This window comes from Cottoperca gobio, unplaced genomic scaffold, assembly GCF_900634415.1.
Source record: "Cottoperca gobio unplaced genomic scaffold, fCotGob3.1 fCotGob3_338arrow_ctg1, whole genome shotgun sequence".
In the NCBI taxonomy this organism is placed as follows: domain Eukaryota; kingdom Metazoa; phylum Chordata; class Actinopteri; order Perciformes; family Bovichtidae; genus Cottoperca; species Cottoperca gobio.
This window is the reverse complement of record NW_021166941.1, coordinates 69,396-90,126: the sequence shown is the minus strand read 5'-3', so window position 1 is coordinate 90,126 and position 20,731 is coordinate 69,396. Positions and strand designations below refer to the sequence as shown.

Sequence of the window (20,731 nt, the reverse complement as noted above, 5' to 3'; positions counted from 1 at the left end):
TTCTCATAAAGTCCTGATGGAGAGACGTTTTAATGTCTGAATTAAAACGTGTGAATAAAGATAAATGTTGTCCAGATAAGTTGCCAGATAAGTTGCCAGATAAGTTGCTGGTGTGTTTGAAGCAACAGAATCGTCTCTCTCCGTCTCACACACACGTACGGTACGACATTGTACAGGTAACAAGGTTTTTTTGTTTTCTACTGCTAAGTCTAAGTACAGGCACTATAGAGTGAAGCATTGTGGGAAGTTGAGTCCTCAACTGGTCTGTTTTAAGATAGCAGCTTTTAGAAATTCAGCGCAGAACGTCTGAACGTTGTGATCTTTATGAAAATGAAAACACTCAAAGCAGACGATCGGAGGATGTCGTGGAAATAAAGTGTGTGTGTTGGATGTAAACACACACACACACACACACACACACACACACACACACACACACACACACACACACACAAACACACACAACAATGAGCTCAGTTCACTTTGTATTAATGCAACAATAATTAATAACTAAATCTCCCGTCGGGTGAAAACACCAGGAAGTGTCGTTGCCACTAAACTACTAACAATTATTGTCCAATCAGGGACGAGCAACATAAACTAAAGTGTTATAAATAAAGTGTGACGACTACTGAACAAAGTCTTTACGTAAACCTGTCGTAGTGTCTGCTCCGGTTAGTGTTGCTGTGTCGCTGCAACGACTCGTTAGATTATTAATATTATTAATAATATTTAATATTATTAATAATATTAATAATATTTAATATTATCAATATTATTAATAATATTAATAATATTAATAATATTAATATTATTATTTCTCGCAAAATAATTGAAAAGTTGAATTTTTCTTCGACGGTCTCTAAATAAAGTCGTCAGCCAGAACTTCCTGTGAAGTTCTGGCTGTGGAAAGTAAATATTTGACATTATAAACCATCGTTCTGGATGTACGACATGCGAGTTTCCTCAATGTTTTTGTTTTCACATGTTGAGAAACACGGAGCCTGAAGGAGACGGGAAGAAATACTTCTGCAAAACGTTTTGTGTTCTGCTGCAGAACTTTTGCGAAAGGTACAAGTTTAAGCTTTAAGTTTCCAGCGGTGGTTAAACTTCATTAGTTATTTAATGGATTAAAATTCTTTGTGTGTTTCTGAGCAACAAACGCTGCAGAGTAATAAAAACATCGTCTGCAGCTCTACCATCTAGTTAGCATCTGTAACAGTTTATACGACTGCTCATCCAGCCGTTAGCATGTGAAGGCTGTCAGTATAGATATAGGCACAGGTAGAGGAGTGTGTGTGTGTGTGTGTGTGTGTCAGTCGTTCAGGTACGTGTGGATGTAGATCTGCTGTTGGATCCAAGGAGTGAAGTGCGTCACGTTGCTGTACACGCCGGGCCCGAGCACTTTACTGAAGCACACGCTGCCCCATGACGTCAGGCCAAACAACGTCCAGCGTCCGCTGCCCTCCTCGCACACCAGCGGGCCGCCGCTGTCGCCCTGAACACACACACACACACACACACACACACACACACATTAGAAAGAATGTACATTTATGTATAAAACATACATTTTGCTCGTTTCCCCGCTGTTTTTTCGAGTAATGGTGCATTTAGGTGCTTTAGAAAGCTCGGAATTTCTAGTTTCAAGCGATACCAAGACTGTAGACTGACGAGATAATAATCCCAAATGTTTTAAACACAATTTACAAAATACAGCTGCTTTACGGATTGTGAAATCTGCAGACGCCATGTTTTCAAAACAGTATAAAAGTGCGGGCTGATATCTTCTATCACAATATATCAAGATATATCACAATATGTCAAGATATATCACAATATGTCAAGATATATCTTGCTAATGATATAAATCACGCTATAGCAAGTGTCCTGGTACTCCCAGAGTATTTCTGTAAACTCCTGTGTGAATTAAATACATGACAAATTAAAAATAATCAATATTTCACATTTTAAGAAATGTAGTGTGAGATGAAAGCAACAGTTTAAGTGAAGTTATAGAGAATACAATTATTAGCTTAAATCGTTTTGATCAAATATAAGTTGAGCATCTTCCATGGAGACGTCAGCATTAACAATGGTTGCCTGTTATTTTCATTAATTATTAATGTGTTTTGTGTCGTTTGCTGCTCTAAAATCTAAGATTTCCCGGCTGTGGTTAAAATGTACTTTGTCCGTCATTGACGTGGAAAAATAAAACAACTTATAGTCCGAACATTAACACAGAATGACTGATGAGTGATTGACGGAGTTTGTACCATGCAGGAGTCGACGGTCCCGGCCCTCGTAACCGGCGCAAAGCATCCTGGGAGTGATGGTCTTCATGTCAAGTACGACTGACACTGAGACAGCGAGATGATCCGAACCTCCCCTTCCTGAAGCTTAAAGGGCACTGGACACACACACACACACACACACACACACACACACACACCACACACACACACACACACACACATACAAGCTGCTGTACTTTTGCTCAAATTGTTATTTTTGAGTGTTGGAGCTACAGTGTTAGCATGTGTGTGTGTGTGTGTGTGTTTGTGTGTGTCTCTGTGTGTGTGTGTGTGTGTGTGTGTGTGTGTGTGTGTGTGTGTGTGTGTGTTGCACTCACTCCTGTTGCCCATGTGCCCCCCACCCTGTGATGTAGCAGTAGGAGTCGGGGTGGGGCAGCTGGGCCGGGTCGGGCAGACACACCGGTCTGACGAACGCCGTCTCCTCGATCTGAAAAAAGTATTTTAACGGAGATAAAAACTGTAAAATTTAAATGTATTATTGACATTTTTCTTTTCCAAAATTATACATTTAAATATCACAAATTGCTATTTTTCTCAAAATAATATTATTACAGTAATTAAGTTTCTTTTCCTCAAAATATTCTGAGAAAAGTTGTGATTTTGTAAAATGGCGACGAAGTGAAGCGTGCGTGCAGCTGAACGTGCAACAGGAAGCTCATCACTGATAATAAACGCTGCTGACCGACCTCAGAGTCCAGCTGCACCACACTGATGTCGTAGTCCACCACGGCCCGGTTGTAGCGCGGGTGCACGATGATGGAACGCACCCCGCGGCTCTGACTGTGAGCGCCGGGATGATCCAAGTTGTTGAGACCGAACACGACCTTCCACAGCTCGGCGCTCTCCCTCCTGCAGCACAAACCGTCATCATCACGTTAAGCAACATTTTTATATGGTTAGAAATTAAATGTAATAATCTGCTATATTTCGTTATAGAGAGAGAGAGGAGAGAGAAGGAGAGAGAGAGAGAGAGAGAGAGGGAGATAAAAGAGGGAGGGAGGGACAAAGAGAGAGGGGGAGAGAGAAGAGAGAGAGGAGGGAGAGAGAGAAGAGAGAGAAGGAACGAGAGAGAGAGATGAGAGGGATAGAGAGAGAGAAAGAGAGAGGAAGAGAGGGATAGAGAGAGAGAGAGAGAGAGAGAGAGAGAGAGAGAGAGAGAGAGAGGAGAGGGAGAGAGAGAGAGAGAGGAGAGAGGAGGAGAGAGAGGGAGAGAAAGGGAGAGAGAGAGAGGGAGAGAGAGAGAGAGGAGAAGGAGAGAGAGAGAGAGGAGAGAGAGAGAGAGAGGAGGAGAGAGGAGAGAGGGGAGAGAGAGAGAGAGAGAGATAGGGAGAGAGAGAGGAGAGGGAGAGAGAGAGAGATAGATAGAGGCTAGAAAAGAGAGAGAGAGGGAGAGAGAGAGAGAGAGAGGGAGAGAGAGAGAGAGATAATAGAGAGTGAGAGAAAGGAAGAGAGAGAGAGAGAGAGAGAGAGAGAGGAGAGAGAGAAGAGTAGAGGAGAGAGAGATAGAGAGAGAAGAGAGGTGAGAATAGAGATATTTTATTAGCGTAGATAGAGTAGATCTATATATAAAGATAAGATGATATATATAAGAGAGAGATATAGAGATAGTAAGAGATATATAGAGAATAGATGAAGAAATATAGATATAATATATATAGATATATATATAGATATATATATATATGTATATATATATATTATTTATATATATACATTATATATATATTATTTATATATATTATATTATATATATATATATATATATATTTCTATAAAATAATATATATATATTTATATATATAAATTATATAATATATATATATATTATATATATATATAATAATATATATATATATATCCATCCATCCATCCATCGTCTACCGCTTATCCGGGATCGGGTCGCGGGGGCAGCAGCTCCAGTAAGGAACCCCAATCTTCCCTTCTCCGGGCCACATCCTCCAGCTCCGACTGGGGGATCTGAGGCGTTCCCAGTGAGGAGATATAATCTCTCCACCGAGTCCTGGGTCTTCCCCGGGGGTCTCCTCCCAGCTGGACGTGCCTGGAACACCTCCCTAGGGAGGCGCCCAGGTGGCTCCTTACTAGATGCCCGAACCACCTCAACTGGCTCCTTTCACGTTAAAGGAGCAGCGGCTCTACTCCGAGTCTCTCCCTGATGGCTGAGCTTCTCACCCTATCTCTAAGGGAGACGCCACCCGTATGAGAAAAAACCCATTTCGGCCGCTTGCTTGTACCCGTGATCTCGTTCTTTCGGTCATGACCCAGCCTTCATGACCATAGGTGAGGGGGAGGAACGAAGATCGACCGGTATTATTGAGAATACTTGAGTCATACATGAAATACAGACTTCATGAAGGTTTGTCTTTGACATCCCATAAAAACATTTGATTAATTCACTGATTATTAATTACAGAGCTTGAATCTTTCTTCGTCCTGCTTCTTTACTTACATTATTTACATCCTTATTTTATAAACACTTATTTATGTTCTTCATGACACCAGAAGAGACGTCGTGGATTGTGATTCATTAATTGTTCCATAAAATGATGTTATAAGAGGAAAAGAAGATTAAACACTTAAGTAGAGTTGCCCAACAAGTTGCCCAACACGTTGCCCAACAAGTTGTCCAACAAGTTGTCCAACAAGTTGCCCGGTGAGCCTCCATGCTGACGTCAAACATCCAGAACATTCCAAGTGGTTCTTGTTGTTGTATCGTGTGTTTGGTTTTTTAAGAGTATTTTTCTACAGCTTTTTGTACGTCATGCTTCTTACACTGTGTGTGTGTGTGTGTGTGTGTGTGTGTGTGTGTGTGTGTGTGTGTGTGTGTGTGTGTGTGATGTCACTTCCTGATTTAGCTGAAGAGCCTTATTATTGTATTGTATAGACTGTAGTCTCTGATGTTTTTGTGCAAAACGTGAATATTTTGGTTTGTATCACCGTGTATCCCTTCAATAAAACCTCTACACACACTCTGTGCCCTGTGCCCTGTGTGTGTGTGTGTGTGTGTGTGTGTGTGTGTGTGTGTGTGTGTGTGTGTGTGTGTGTGTGTGTGTGTGTGTGAGAGACTCACAGCCTGTGTGCAGACCCGTCACTGTCTGTTTCCACTTCCTCTGCTCCAGAAATAAGAGTAAGAATGTTTTAATTAGACGAGAGTTCAGACACTTCAGTGTGTTTGTTTCATTACACAATGACTCGTTTGTTCGTATTCACAGATTAAAATCGTACATTTAAAAGTCAGATTTAGCTTCTGTTCAACAAACTCCATGAACCAATCAGCTGCTTTCAAGAGTAAGTTGAAGCACTTAATGTTAATAACAACATCTGGTGTGTATGAACGATATAAATGATCCTCAGTGACACTTTCTGAAACTCAGTTCCTACGTGTCGATCACGTTACTGGTTTCATTCTGTATTTACTTTGTTACTTTATTTATCTTCATTTTGTTTCTTCGACATCACTCGACTTTTAAAATATTCTGAATTTCTTTCAAATTATCCCCAAAGATAAATTCTAAATATTACGACGTTTTTCCTGAAATGTAGAAAAAGAATTCTCGAAGTATTACAACTTTTTCTCTCTAAAGTGTGTGTATGAGTGTGTGTGTGTGTGTGTGTGTGTGTCTGTGTGTGTGTGTGTCTCTGTTAATCAGCTGTTTCTGTGTGCGTGGAACAATGCTGTCACATGTACGCACACAGACAAACACCTGCTATTATCCCGACGATAATAAGACGTGCTAGTGTCTGCAGGCGACCATGAACGCAGCGCCGCACTGTGTGTGTGTGTGTGTGTGGGTGTGTGTGTGTGTCGCAGCCTGGTATTAACACAGCGACCTGTGTTCCCATAATGCCAGGCTTTACCCTGTGTGTGTGTGTGTGTGTGTGTGTGTGTGTGTGTGTGTCGGAGTTAAAAAGCTGCTGTTCTTCTCTGAGTCAGCCGTCAGTCGTCTCCGGTCTTTGTCTCTTCATCAACCGAAGGTAAGAGTTTAGTTCCTTAATCTTAAACTCTTTCTCGTGTTCAGATGTGAAGTAATAATAATCTGATATATAATAATATTCTCCTGTAAACTTTCCTGCAGAGAAATGTGAAATGTTGTTCAACACTTTAAGATGTTTAAAACCCACAAAGATATCCCTTGAATATATTTTTATATATATTTATATATATATAAAATATTATTGTAATTATATTCTTCGTATAGCTTTCTTTTCTGCACACAAACGTCTAATTATTAATTATGTCTAAGAAGTTTTCTATAAACGATGTTATTTGGTATTAATGATGAGAAACCAAACATGTGGTTCAGTTTTCTGCAGTGAACTAATAAAATAAGTTAATTTGTATTAAAATGTCTTAAATCAATCTTGAGATGTGAAAAGTAAAATCTCCAAATATTAATATGTCATTTAGATTTTTTTTTTACTAAAGTATATTAAACTGCTTTTAATTTTGCAGTTCTGTAATTATTAATAACTTTGTAAATAGTAATTAAGGAGAAACCATACATGTGTTCAGTCTTCTGGTGTGTTATTGCATTACAGCTGAAAACTCTTTATTTTATATATTTATTAAATGATTTCTGCAGCCGATGTATTTAAAGTAATTGTATTTCATAAACACTCAGATGCAGTTAAATACAGTTTGTTATTTCATAGAGTTTTATATATTTCACATTATTATATATAATAAAATATTGCTGTAAGATTCTGAATAAATGTTTAACTTTAATTACTGCAAAAATACTTTCTACCTGGAAATTATTAGGAAGTTATTGACCCGTGAAATAAAGAACAATATTGTAAAACGTGGAATATTTCACGTGTGGAGGAATAAAAGCTGTTTTTAAATCTATTTTACAAATACAAGATTATCCAGCAGGAAACAAAGATGGACACAGCGCCACAAGATAGAACATCCAGAAAGATATATACAAATATAATGTTAATATGACAAAACGTGGTAGAAATGTACAATTGATCAACATATTGATGATTACATGAAACCTTTACACTTCTGAGGGAAAGGGAAGTGAACAGTTTCAGTTCGTGTCTACAAGAGAACTGATGTGTTTCAGATGATGGACGAAGAAGCCACGAAGCGCTACTGCCAAGCGAGTGACGATGGACAGAAGAAGAAAGAAGTCGAGGTACAACTCTTCTTCTTCTGCTCATATACATATACATGTCCAGATGTAAAGTGAAGTCTGGATGAAGCAGGTTCAAAGTGTTTCATGTTGTTCACATGTCAAAGGTTTGTACAGATTCTGGATCTGTCTTTGTATCACTCCATAAATCACTAAATCCTGTCAACACACAGAACTCTGTGCATCTCCTGCATGTAGTGAGTGTAGCGTGTATAACATGAGCTGTGAGTGACATGTGAACAAAGCCCTCTGCACAAAGCTTCAGAATATAGAGAGGAATGAAAGTGGAAAGTTTGGTGTATGTAAGTGCTGCTGAAGTGGAGACTTCTGCTGAAGAGTGTGAGAAAAAGCTCCTTTAGAGAAAAGCTCCTTTAAAGATATGTATTGTAACATTCATACATGTTGTACACACTACAGGTGAACAGAGTCATACATGTTGTACACACTACAGGTGAACAGGGTCATACATGTTGTACACACTACAGGTGAACAGGGTCATACATGTTGTACACACTACAGGTGAACAGAGTCATACATGTTGTACACACTACAGGTGAACAGGGTCATACATGTTGTACACACTACAGGTGAACAGGGTCATACATGTTGTACACACTACAGGTGAACAGGGTCATACATGTTGTACACACTACAGGTGAACAGAGTCATACATGTTGTACACACTACAGGTGAACAGGGTCATACATGTTGTACACACTACAGGTGAACAGGGTCATACATGTTGTACACACTACAGGTGAACAGGTCCATACATGTTGTACACACTACAGGTGAACAGGGTCATACATGTTGTACAACACTACAGGTGAACAGAGTCATACATGTTGTACACACTACAGGTGAACAGGAGTCATACATGTTGTACACACTACAGGTGAAACAGAGTCATACATGTTGTACACACTTACAGGTGAACAGGGTCATACATGTTGTACACACTACAGGTTGAACAGAGTATACATGTTGTACACACTACAGGTGAACAGAGTCATACATGTTTTGTACACACTACTTACAGAGTCATACATGTGTACACACTACAGGTGAACAGAGTCATACATGTTGTACACACTACAGGTGAACAGAGGTCATACATGTTGTACACACTACAGGTGAACAGAGTTATACATGTAACTTCATCAGTGTGTGTGTGAGAGAGGTGAGAGTTTATCTGCCGGTTTAATTATTAATGTTATAAACAATAAATCTTGTTTATTAAATGACAGAATGATGGATGGAAAAAAAGAGGAAGAACAAATGGAGAGTGTGGGAAAAACAAGAGTGTGTGTGTGTGTGTGTGTGTGTGTGTGTGTGTGTGTGTGTGTGTGTGTGTGTGTCTCCACCTGTTTTAATTTCTGTTTAAACAGAAACAGTTTGTTTGTTTAATATCATCTTATAGATGTATACATTGTAGGATCAAATGTACCTTCATAGAGAACTTGAGTGCAAAGTGTTTTTTAAACAACCACAAAATGTTTTTTTAAAAAGATAAATGCCACCGAAAAAGTTTTAAGTTTTTCCCCACATGCGTAAGTTCCGTAAAGTTCATGTAGCGCGCCGAGACTTGTGTCGGGGAGTTGCAAAAACTGTCGACGTTTGGAAAATCAGAGCTAAAATCATGTAGTGTGAAAGAAACTGCTCTTTGGGGACCGGTCCTCACAATGCAGAAAGGTCCTCACTACGATGGTTTAAAACTGACCTCACAAGGATAGCAATACAAGAACACACACATAACCGGTTTAGTTATAGTGGACAAAGTGCAACTTCTCATTCACTGTCTATCTCCCTCTCTCCTTTACACACTTCATGTGTCCTTTGTGACTTATTTACACACACACACACACACACACACACACACACACACACACACACACACACACACACACACACACTCTCCTGTTCGTGGTGCAGGGAGGGTGTAAAGTTCAGGTCGGTCAGGAGGACAGAGAGATCACCGTCCTGCCGCGGAGGAAGACGGACGAACTGGACGACACCGCCGGGGTGAGTGGTCGTCCCCACACACACACACACACACACACACACACACACACACACACACACACACACACACACACACACACACACACACATACGGGGGTTGACAACAGATAGCCAACTATTAATAGAAACTTTGCAAGAAAGGGCCAAAAGTCTGTGGACGGCAGTAATCTGCTGCTCTAACAGCCTCCTGTATATCCTCGGGTTGATATGTGGACATGAACGTTTACAGCAGAGTGTGAGCGTTCAGGAATATAAGAACCACGTTGATGAGACACTCTGAGTCTCAATAACCTAAAGACATAACCAGACAGTGCAAAGCAGAAACAGTTCATGTCTTGTCTTGTTTGAACAACACTTTTCCGAGCACAAGGAAGTAAATTGTTGCCATACATTCTAATTTTCTAGAGTAAAAGTAAAAGTGTGCCGAACTATCTATAACCAGCTTCTGATGCTGGACTCGTGTACGTTCAGACAACTGTCACTGAATAATGAATGATACTGAAGAAAAGGTACAAACGTGTAGATTCTCAGGCAACACTTTCCTGTAGATACACTGTAGGAAAGTCTAAAACCATCAGTGTAGTCTGTTTAAATATCACAGTGTGTGTGTGTGTGTGTGTGTGTGTGTGTGTGTGTGTGTGTGTGTGTGTAGATGAAGACGACCGACTCGTCCTGCTGTTCCTCTTGTATCTGGCTGAAGGACAAATGTCCTCGACCGCAGGGACTCCTCAACCTGCTCATCACTAAAGGTAAATAAACACTCACTCTGTGTGTGCGTGTGTGTGTGTGTGTGTGTGTGTGTGTGTGTGTGTGTGTGTGTGTGTGTGTGTGTGTGTGTGTGTGTTATATTAACTCACAGGCATCAAATGTATTTTCTCATTAAAATAGATAAAGTCCTGCAGGTAATATCTTAATTTATCAGCTGTAAAGTGTGTGTGTGTGTGTGCAGTGTGTTTGTTCGCCCTGCTGTTCGGGGTCGTCTGGTCCATCACAGGAAGTGAGTGTTTACCTGGAGGAAACCTGTTTGGCGTCGTCGTCCTCTTCATCTGCTCCGTGCTGGGGGGGAAGCTGGTGGGGATGATCCAGCTGCCCACCCTGCCCCCCTTCCCTCCACTACTTGGTACGACCCAACACCTGAAGTAAATCGTTTTTAAATGATGACTACCTGGGGATATATTTGTCGCCATAAAGGATTTTTCTTTCTTCTAAAGAGCTGCAGATAATTTAATCATAACATTATTATAATTTTCTTTATTTTTTGTTTTATTACAGATGCTAAATTTACCGTCTAATTACAACATGTACAGTAAGAAACAAAGGTTTAATTAAAAGAAAGAAAATGTGTACAGATACAAGAACATGTAGGTTTCTTCTAAACATGACAATAATTCATCAACTCTTTGATTTATTATCAGTAATATTACTGATAATACATCTAATGAATGCTGATAAAAGAAAACATTCAATACAAAATATTATTCAGTAATAATAAAACATACACACATAATGTATACCCTAATAAACTGTTAAAATAAAACAATAAAACATATATATATACACCATGTATAAACACACATATATATTTAAGCAATAGCTGACGACAGACCGTGGTATATGCTCATTATATATAATATAATATAATATAATGACCATATATCACAACAGACCGTGGTATATGGTCATTACATCACAGGTAAGGGGCGTGGGCGTGATGTAATGACCATATACCACGGTCTGTTGTGATATATGGTCATTATATTATATTATATTATATATATTATATATAATGACCATATACCACGGTCTGTTGTGATATATGGATTGCTTGATTTGACATGTCCGTTTTATAAATATATTTATATATTACTGATAATACATCCTAATAAAAGAAAACATTAAATGCAATTAAAATTAAATACACTATTATTATTAATATATATTTGTATAAAATATATATTCATAGAATAAAGGAACGTTTCCTCCGTTATGTGACATAAACATAAATATGGCAGGATAACAGTTGGTATAAGAATTCATTAACTCCACTGCAGAAACATGTGCGTACATCATCGGCCGCCATGAGTTGGGAAATGTTGTCATCTTTGAGTTGGAATAAAAACTCCAACACAGGAAGTTGGGTTTGTTTGATCACCTTGTATTTTAATACGTGAACATGTTGCAGGGATGCTGCTGGCAGGTCTGCTGCTGCGCAACGTGCCCTACATAACGGACGCCGTCTACATCGACACTCGCTGGTCCGCGGCTCTGAGGAACATCGCCCTGTCAATCATCCTGACCAGAGCCGGGCTGGGCCTGGACCCCTCGGTGAGCACACACACACGCACACACACACACAAGTTAAATATACTGCACATACTTATGAGTGTGTGTTCCTGCAGGCGTTGAGCCGTCTGAAGGCGGTGTGTCTGCGTCTTGCGATCGGCCCCTGCGTGGTGGAGGCCTCCATCGTCGCCGTAGTTTCTCACTTCCTGTTGGGTCTTCCCTGGGTGTGGGGCTTCATACTGGGGTAACACACACACACACACACACACACATACACACACACACACACACACACACACACACACACACATAAGCTGCACACAAAAACACACATCACTATAAATATGTAGAAATTGTATTGAATGTGTGTGTGTGTGTGTGTGTGTGTGTGTGTGTGTGTGTGTGTGTGTGTGTGTGTGTGTGTGTGTGTGTGTGTGTAGTTTCGTCCTGGCTGCAGTGTCTCCAGCCGTCGTGGTTCCTTCGATGTTGCTCCTGCAGAGAGAAGGATACGGAGTGGAGAAGGTAAAGCATCTGCATGTGATTCTGCAGTCTGCCACCAGGGGGGGCCAGTCTGTGCCAATATTACAGAGCCTGGGAGGGCTGAACGAGAACGAGAGGCAAGACTGGCTTCACTTAGATGATCAGAGAACCTCCTTTCTCTGCTAGAACCTCAAAACAATGCTCATCACCACCACAAAGAGCCTCTAACCCTCATCAGTCACCACTAGAACCCTAAAGGCCCCTAGAACCTCCTAGAACAGTGGGTCCCAACCTGGGGGTCGCCAAAGCTGCAATGGGGGTCGTGAGGCCTTCTTGATTTTAAGGGGCGTAAAACAACTTTTTTAAATTACACAGTTGGCCTATAGCTCTGGATTTCATTCATTTCTATAAAAAAAAGAAATAGTTTCAAGCGTCAGGGAGAAGAGACACATAAACCAGACAGAATACTCTGCTGCACATCGCTCGTTTTACACAAACCTCCTGAAGTCTATCAGATGTTCTGTGCTGTTATTGTTATGCATTGAATATAATATGGAATATCCAATAAATATGTCACTTAGTCAGGTGTTGTCAGTTTACTCAGTGATGGTAAAGGTTGGGAACCACTGGCCTAGACGACCACCTGACAGTCCCTTAGGAGGTTCTTGTAGTCACCGAGAAGGGTCCTTCTGAAGGCTGATCCTCTCTGCGATCCTCCTGTATCGTCCTTATGACGCAAAATACAGCATCCGCCATGTCCATGATGGTCCTTCTATAGGACCACTACAATCACTAGAACCCCCTCAGTGACCACAACAACCTCCTAATGGACCCCTAGAACCTACTCAAGGACTACCAGAATCACCAATAGGACCCTGAAAACGTATTTACTGTAGGTATGTGATGTTCCATGATGTTCTTTGCTGTTGTTCAGGGAATCCCCACCCTGCTGATGGCTGCTGGGAGTTTTGATGATATCCTGGCCATAACAGGGTTCTCTACCTGCCTGGGAATCGCCTTCTCCACAGGTGTGTACAGGAGAATATACTCTTTCCAGTTTTTATTAGTTTTCATTTGGTTCTACATGCTGTGTTTGTCCTGCAGGTTCTACGTGGATGAACATACTAAAGGGTCTGCTGGAGGTGGTGGGAGGAGTCATAGCCGGGCTGATCCTGGGTCTGTTCTTGTGCTGCTTCCCCAGCAAAGACCAGGTGAGTCAGGTTGATATTGTTGAACACTATTAAGCCGGGACACAGCAGGTCAAACATGTAACTAACAGATATCATGAAGCTTCCCCACTTCATGACTCACATCAACACAAGTTTATATCACAAGTGTTTAATATGTACATGAGGCATTATGTAATGTAGCTGTGGAGAGTTTAAATCTACACACACACACACACACACACACACTCTCATGTTCTCATGTTCCTCTCGTCTGACTGAAGACGAGTTAAAGAAGATAAATGCATAAAAACTCTAAATTGACCAGAGCATGAAACAATCATGTTTTTGCGTGTAATGTTTCGCCTTAAATCTAAAATGTAATTTAACTAATTATTACATTTACTGTGTCTGTCTGAAGGAGGACCTGGTGTTGACGAGGACTCTCATATTGTTGGGTTTGTCCATATTTTCCGTCTTCTTCAGTCATGTTGTTGGTTTTGCCGGAGCCGGTGGTCTCTGTACGCTGGTGCTGGCCTTTCTGGCTGCTCTGGGCTGGAAAACTGATAAGGTAACACACATAGGGATCACTGGATTTAACACCTGGATTCAGACCTGTTTACGCAACGTCAACATGTCTTTTAGTTTGAGTTCAGTGCTTATCTTTATATCCAGGTCCCGGTGGCAGCCATGGTGGGTCAGTCATGGGATGTTTTCCAGCCGCTCCTCTTTGGTCTGATTGGAGCAGAGATCACTATAGCCACCCTCAGCCCCAGCACCGTGGGTAGGAACCATACTCTCATACCATACCAGACTCTCCAGACGTTGTTGTGCTTTTAAAACAAGTTTTACACACTTTGTTGTTCTGCCGGTGTCTCTGTGCTCAGGTCTGGGTCTGGCCTGTATCGGCACCGGCCTGGTGATCCGCCTGCTCGTCACCTTCCTGCTGGTTCATTTTGGGGGATTCAACCTGAAGGAGAAACTCTTCATCGCTGTTGCCTGGCTACCCAAGGCCACCGTACAGGTGTGTGTGTGTGTGTGTGTGTGTGTGTGTGTGTGTGTGTGTGTGTGTGTGTGTGTGTGTGTGTGTGTGTGTGTGTGTGTGTGTGTGTGTGTGTGTGTGTGTGTGTGTGTGTACCACAGCTATAGAACCATCTAAATGACCTCTAAAACCTTGTCTATGACTACTATCATTTTTAATAATAATGAATATAAAGGATATAACCACCCTAAGGACAGGTAGAATATCCTAGACCCTTCTTAAGGACCACTCAAATCACACTGGGACGACACCCATTTATGGACTACCATTTTGAAGCCTCCAGTCGCCCCCTGCTGGATATTAGAGAGAATGCAGGTTCAAGACACTTCCGCATTGGCTTTACTTTTCAGACCCGGGAGATTTTCCTTCTAAAGGACCCCTAGAACCTCCTCATTGACCACAACAACCACCTCAACAACCAATAACACCATCTCCATCACCATTAACACCTTCCAAATGACCCCTACAACCTCTTCAGTGATTACAAGATGACTAAAACCACCCAACGGACATCTAGAACCTCCTCAATTACGTCTAGAGCCTATTCAATGACCACTATAACCCGCTAAAGGATCCATTTAACCTCTTAAGTGACTGAATAAGACCACCTTTAGGACATATATGACAGCTAAAACCTTCCAAAGGTACCCCCTAGAACCTAAAGGGCCTCCAGAACCTCCTCAGTGAGACTTGTTAACGCACATATCAGTTGAAATAAGTGTATTTTAAAAGTGTCCCACGTGTGTTTATTTGTTCGTCAGGCTGCTATTGGCTCCAAGGCTTTGGACATGGCGAGGGAGGAGGGGGACGAGACCTTAATTAAGTTTGGTTTGGATGTGCTAACATTAGCCGTGCTAGCCATCCTGACCACAGCTCCCATCGGAGCGCTGGGTATCGGACTGGCAGGACCACGCCTACTGGCCCGGCAGGTCAAAGGTGAGGACACGCACACACACACACCTACACACACAGGTTTGTCCTCTTTTCTTGTGAGGACCCTCGTTGACATGATGCCAAAGCTAAGCATCATGTCAGTTTAAATTGCTGTTTTTTGTTTGTCAATTAATTAACTTATTTTACATCATTTTACCCTTTAAATTATGAAATGACGGACAGATCGATCATACTTTTACTGAAAAGTTTTTTTCTTAAACTCAGCAGATGACGCAGAAGGCGGAGCCACGACACCAAGCAGCAATGGGATTGGTCAAGAAAAAGATAACGTGACCCTTGAGAGCAAGCTATGAGGCTTCTGATTGGACAAACAAGAGAAAGCTATGTTATGCACCTTAAGTTAAAACCTTCTGTAGATGCAGATATGTTTTTATAATGTATTTGCTGTATGTTACTTTTATGCTTTGACGTGCTAATGCTAGTTTTTCTAGCTACAGTCACTGCGTTACATGAAACGACAATACAGAAGCTAATTTCCAACATTTTAAATCGATGACAGTTAGTAATGCTAAGAATAAGTTGTGGGAAGTCGTCATTACAAGATGCTTTGTGAAAACTATGAGACCAACAACTACTTCTGTTGTTAGCTTGATGTTAGTTAGCTGAGCAGGTACTACAGTTAGCTGGCTAACAAGTTGATATTATTTAAACATAAAATCAGTGGGTCATAACTCAGAAGCAGAAGCCAGTAATCATTACGCATAATGTAATTATTTTCTCTCTTATTGTAATTATTTTTTTGTAATTCCTATTAAGATGAATATTTCCAACAGTTATTGTAATGAACTACTTTTTCTTTCATGCTTATAATGAAAAGCTCAATAAAAACTTATAGTTAAAATATAGTCACAAAGTGACTTCTTCATTTCAATGTCCAATATGTGACTGTCTGCCACCAGGGGGCTCTCAATCCCCCTCTCAATTATCTTTTTACCAGGAGCAGAATCATCCACAGTGGTGCATCATGGGAGTTCTTCTCTCCTCTGATTTAAAGGTTAAACATCAGAGTTCCTCCTGAACGCTGTTCGTCTGCCGCTAACGTTTGTTCAGCTTGTTTCTCTGAGAACTTAAGGTCCAGACGTCCGAGAACTAAAATCCTTCATCCGCTTTAAATATAGAGTTAAAAACGATGAAAAAAGATGCTCATCATTTTTATTTCATCTCAAGAGATTTCAAAGTTGACATCTAAACAAACATGAAGAGCAACACGACTCACAGCAGAGTTTGAACATCAGCTTTAATCTGAACCAGAATGATGTCGACTGCTTTGAACGGAACATTTGTCCGACTGTATGTATGAATGAGTTTCCACTGGGTCAGTGTTTCTCTGCAGCTCATCCTGATACCTGCTCTCACACAGCTGCTCACATCAGAAGAGCAGAAGAGTTTAAAGTGAGATCCTGAGTCAACATGTGGAGTTCCTCAGGGAAGCGTCCGGGGTCCTCCACGGTTTCTGATCTGCAAACCACATTTCAAGCTTCAGGTCAGAAGTGATGCTCCGTGGTGACGGCAGGGATGACATCATCGTAGTCATCATCCAATCCCTGCTCAGCCTGGGTGGGCGGGTCATTTCCTACAGTCAGAGCAGGTAGATCATTTATTAAGAAGAGTTCTGGTAGAGACACCTGTCAATCACCGACACCTGTCAATCACTGGCACCTGTCAATCATCGACACCTGTCAATCACCGACACCTGTCAATCACTTGCACCTGTCAATCATCAACACCTGTCAATCACCGGCACCTGTCAATCACCGACACCTGTCAATCACTGACACATGTCAATCATCGACACATGTAAATTATCGGCGCCTGTCAATCATCGACCCGGTGACCCGGTGGTAGAGTCGGGTCGGTGAACGAACTTAAACCAGTTTGATTTAAAGCTGAATAATAATAATAATAATAATAATAATAATAATAATAATAATAATAATAATAATAATACATCAGACTTGTATAGCACTTTTCTAGTAACTCAAAGACGCTGAACCGGCATTTAGCATTTTAACACTTTCTGGTAAATTAGAAAGGAGCCTACATACAGCGTCACATCCAACTTGTATTGTATGAGTAATAATCAATACGACAGCGTAACGGAGCCACAGAGTCTGACTGGCCGGTCGGCGGCGCATGTCGTGTTGCTTACTAGAAACATCACGTGTGTTTTGGGGTTACAAGACGAGACGTGAAGTCTCAAAGAAAAAGAAAACTAAAGCGCTGGCTGCTGCGTCTGTGCGCACCGCCATCTTGGATCATCGCATCAAAACAGAAAACATTGCCGTAAAAGAAATGATGGGCAGCTGCTGAGTCACGTGCGACTCGTAGTGGTTTTATTTAGTCAAATGACTTTTGACTAAACTGACAACTGGTGGAGAGGAAGTGCTAAGAAATGAGAAGAGAAGGTTACCTGTGGACCTCTGTCGATATAAAGACACCATGATGAAGGTGGAGATGCAGTACGGACAGAAGACCACCAGGTGGCAGAGCAGTCTGAAGACAAGGTGGAGGGAGGAGGAGGCAGGGGGTGGATCCAAGGCCAGGGGCAGAGCCGAGGTAGTGGACGGAGCAAAGACGGGGGGCGAGTCTTTGGTCGTAGGTTCATCTGTCGGGAGGAGCACACCTGGTCAGCTGAACATCTGGATGAATGAGCTCCTGAAAGCAAAGGGAAGCTCCTCTGGACTCCCTAAAGACTTGGTATCTCCCCTGGATGGACATGGTTTAACTCTGTGACTCGTGCTCTGAGTGCATCAGTTACGTTAGTTTGGTACAAATAAAGTAAATTGCACTTAGTTTGGCTCGCTTTATATGATGACCTAGCATGGGCTAGTTTTACTTCTAACGCTTGGATCACTAGTGGAACTCGCTGAATAACCTCCTGACCTGAGACAAGCAGCCAGCTGGCTGCAGACGCTCCATCACTGAGCTCACACTTGTAGAGGCCTTCAGCAGACTTGGAAACAGCGTGTATGGTCATGTGACCTGCAGGCTCACTGCTGATGAGGGAGCCATCTTTATAGAAAGCAGCTGGGAGGTTGGAGGACTTCTTTGTTCTGCAGGTCAGAGTGACGTCATGTCCCTCCATCACAGGGAGGGCAGGACTCTGCAGGATCACTGCTTCATCTGAACACACACTACAGCATGTCATCCATTTACACACAGCTCCATCAACACTGACTCACAGTCTGATCTTACCAGTGACAGTGATGCTGATGGTGTTACTGGTGGATCCCTCTCTGGACTCACACCAGTAAACTCCACTGTCCAGCTGTCTCCATGTCTGTGAGGGTACAGGAAGAACCATTGGAGACTCCCCAGCCGTCTCTACACTGAGTCCTGGTGTCTTTGGTGGAGTTCCTCCTCAGAGTCCATCCAGCAGAGCGCTCGACCTCCTCACAGCTCAGAGAGACAGATTCATCTTGAAACACCTGAGAGCTGCTGGGACTCACCGTCAGACGAGCTGCAGGGATTTATTACACTTTGAGCAAAGATGACCCCGTTGCACACAAAGAAGCCCGACCCTCCTAAAGTTCACCAGCACCATCACAACACTGTGTAAAACAGTACTAACTAATTAAAGTGAATTGGCTGCGTTGGTTTCCTGATGAGGTCACAAACCTTCCGTCTGCTGGAAATGATAAAACGTTTAGTTCTGGTAATATTTAGTGTCCTGAACGAGTGGATCATCAGGTTCTCGTCTTTGTACGAGGATGAGTCAACACGTCCTATCAACACAAACCTGCAGATTATTGTCAGGAGTTTGTTTGTCGAGCCGCAAACATGAAGTCAGTCTCAGATGCAAACGCTTTCTCAGAATAAAAGAGTGAAACAGAAATATGATTGTAGAAGAGAGCGTTAGTGAGAAATCATGTGTTGTGTGAAAGTGTTCATAATGAAATCTCGTCTTCATTAAACGGGATGAAATGTGCAACAACGTGAAGCTGAAAGCTTTAATACTGCAGACTGTAGATCACTGACCTGCATTAGTTCTGCAGCAGAGCAGCACTGAAGAGAAACAGATCAGTACAAATACACACATACTTCAGTACTAACACCAGTGTAGAAATACTTCAGTAAAAGTCCTGCATTCAAAATGAACTTAAAGTCTAGAAAGTCGACATTCTGCAAGTACAATAATAAGTAGCAGAAAATGGAAGTAGAGCCTCAACACTGAACTCTAATAATAATAATATTATAATAATAAGCTTTATTTGTATAGCACCTTTCATACAAGGATTGCAGCCCAAAGTGCTTCACAGCAAACACATTTATCAGAGAAACTTCCTCTTGTTCCCGTGGTAAAACGGTCTATTTGATCTCAAGTTTTTCAAAAATACACACTCTGAAAATGTATCCTAGTTACCTTTACACATTCAATGTTAAACCAGGAATAATTCACCATTAAAAGGCTAAAGTAAAGAGATATAAAATATCACCATTAAAAGGCTAAAGTAAAGAGATATAAAATATCACTATTAAAAGGCTAAAGTAAAGAGATATAAAATATCACTATTAAAAGACTAAAGTAAAGAGATATAAAATATCACCATTAAAAGGCTAAAGTAAAGAGATATAAAATATCACTATTAAAAGGCTAAAGTAAAGAGATATAAAATATCACTATTAAAAGGCTAAAGTAAAGAGATATAACATATCACCATTAAAAGGCTAAAGTAAAGAGATATAAAATATCACTATTAAAAGACTAAAGTAAAGAGATATAAATATCACCATTAAAAGGCTAAAGTAAAGAGATATAAAATATCACTATTAAAAGACTAAAGTAAAGAGATATAAAATATCACTATTAAAAGACTAAAGTAAAGAGATATAAAATATCACTATTAAAAGGCTAAAGTAAAGAGATATAAAATATCACTATTAAAAGACTAAAGTAAAGAGATATAAAATATCACTATTAAAAGGCTAAAGTAAAGAGATATAAATATCACCATTAAAAGACTAAAGTAAAGAGATATAAAATATCACTATTAAAAGACTAAAGTAAAGAGATATAAAATATCACCATTAAAAGGCTAAAGTAAAGAGATATAAAATATCACCATTAAAAGGCTAAAGTAAAGAGATATAAAATATCACTATTAAAAGACTAAAGTAAAGAGATATAAAATATCACTATTAAAAGACTAAAGTAAAGAGATATAAAATATCACTATTAAAAGGCTAAAGTAAAGAGATATAAAATATCACTATTAAAAGACTAAAGTAAAGAGATATAAAATATCACTATTAAAAGGCTAAAGTAAAGAGATATAAATATCACCATTAAAAGACTAAAGTAAAGAGATA

The 20,731-nt window shown here is 40.7% G+C and overlaps 2 protein-coding genes and 1 long non-coding RNA gene across 6 annotated transcripts in view; 1 reads left to right on the top strand and 2 right to left on the bottom strand.

Moving 5' to 3' along the window:
- Positions 1–6: 6 nt before the first annotated feature.
- On the bottom strand, positions 7–4,244 carry LOC115005660 (uncharacterized). The gene is made up of 5 exons (XR_003831973.1): positions 4,197–4,244; positions 3,002–3,164; positions 2,633–2,742; positions 2,277–2,410; positions 7–1,498 (listed from the first exon to the last, which is right to left on the bottom strand). It is a non-coding gene; the product is annotated as an uncharacterized LOC115005660 (long non-coding RNA).
- A 1,409-nt stretch (positions 4,245–5,653) lies between these two features.
- LOC115005653 (sodium/hydrogen exchanger 9B2-like) lies at positions 5,654–16,266 on the top strand. 4 transcript variants are annotated; one of them, XM_029427579.1, is made up of 15 exons: positions 5,654–6,308; positions 7,406–7,477; positions 9,407–9,496; positions 10,149–10,245; positions 10,446–10,616; positions 11,679–11,821; positions 11,896–12,023; positions 12,220–12,301; positions 13,194–13,287; positions 13,364–13,470; positions 13,847–13,996; positions 14,101–14,209; positions 14,313–14,449; positions 15,229–15,403; positions 15,629–16,266. In XM_029427579.1, exons 2-15 carry the CDS (start codon positions 7,406–7,408, stop codon positions 15,712–15,714), a joined length of 1,641 nt encoding a protein of 546 aa, XP_029283439.1. In that variant the 5' UTR covers positions 5,654–6,308; the 3' UTR covers positions 15,715–16,266. The 4 variants fall into 4 exon arrangements, with proteins under 4 accessions (XP_029283439.1, XP_029283437.1, XP_029283438.1 ...); XM_029427577.1 differs by having other exon boundaries at positions 15,626–16,266; XM_029427578.1 differs by lacking the exon at positions 5,654–6,308 and having other exon boundaries at positions 7,220–7,477; positions 15,626–16,266.
- Positions 16,267–16,639: 373 nt separating this feature from the next.
- LOC115005659 (low affinity immunoglobulin gamma Fc region receptor II-a-like) overlaps positions 16,640–20,731 on the bottom strand; it is a 5,290-nt gene continuing 1,198 nt past the window's right edge. Inside the window, 6 exon segments of the mRNA XM_029427589.1 lie at positions 16,640–16,994; positions 17,832–18,026; positions 18,305–18,544; positions 18,617–18,692; positions 18,694–18,881; positions 19,400–19,426. Of these exon segments, the coding sequence (XP_029283449.1) occupies positions 16,906–16,994; positions 17,832–18,026; positions 18,305–18,544; positions 18,617–18,692; positions 18,694–18,881; positions 19,400–19,426 (815 nt within the window). The 3' untranslated portion in view covers positions 16,640–16,905.

Bases quoted from the DNA above. Each gene is read 5' to 3' on its own strand.
- LOC115005653 (XM_029427577.1), top strand. From the start codon at position 7,406: ATGATGGACGAAGAAGCCACGAAGCGCTACTGCCAAGCGAGTGACGAT. The intron at 12,024-12,219 runs GTAACACACACA...GTGTGTGTGTAG, and splicing joins GTGTGGGGCTTCATACTGGG to TTTCGTCCTGGCTGCAGTGT. The intron at 14,210-14,312 runs GTAGGAACCATA...CTCTGTGCTCAG, and splicing joins CCTCAGCCCCAGCACCGTGG to GTCTGGGTCTGGCCTGTATC.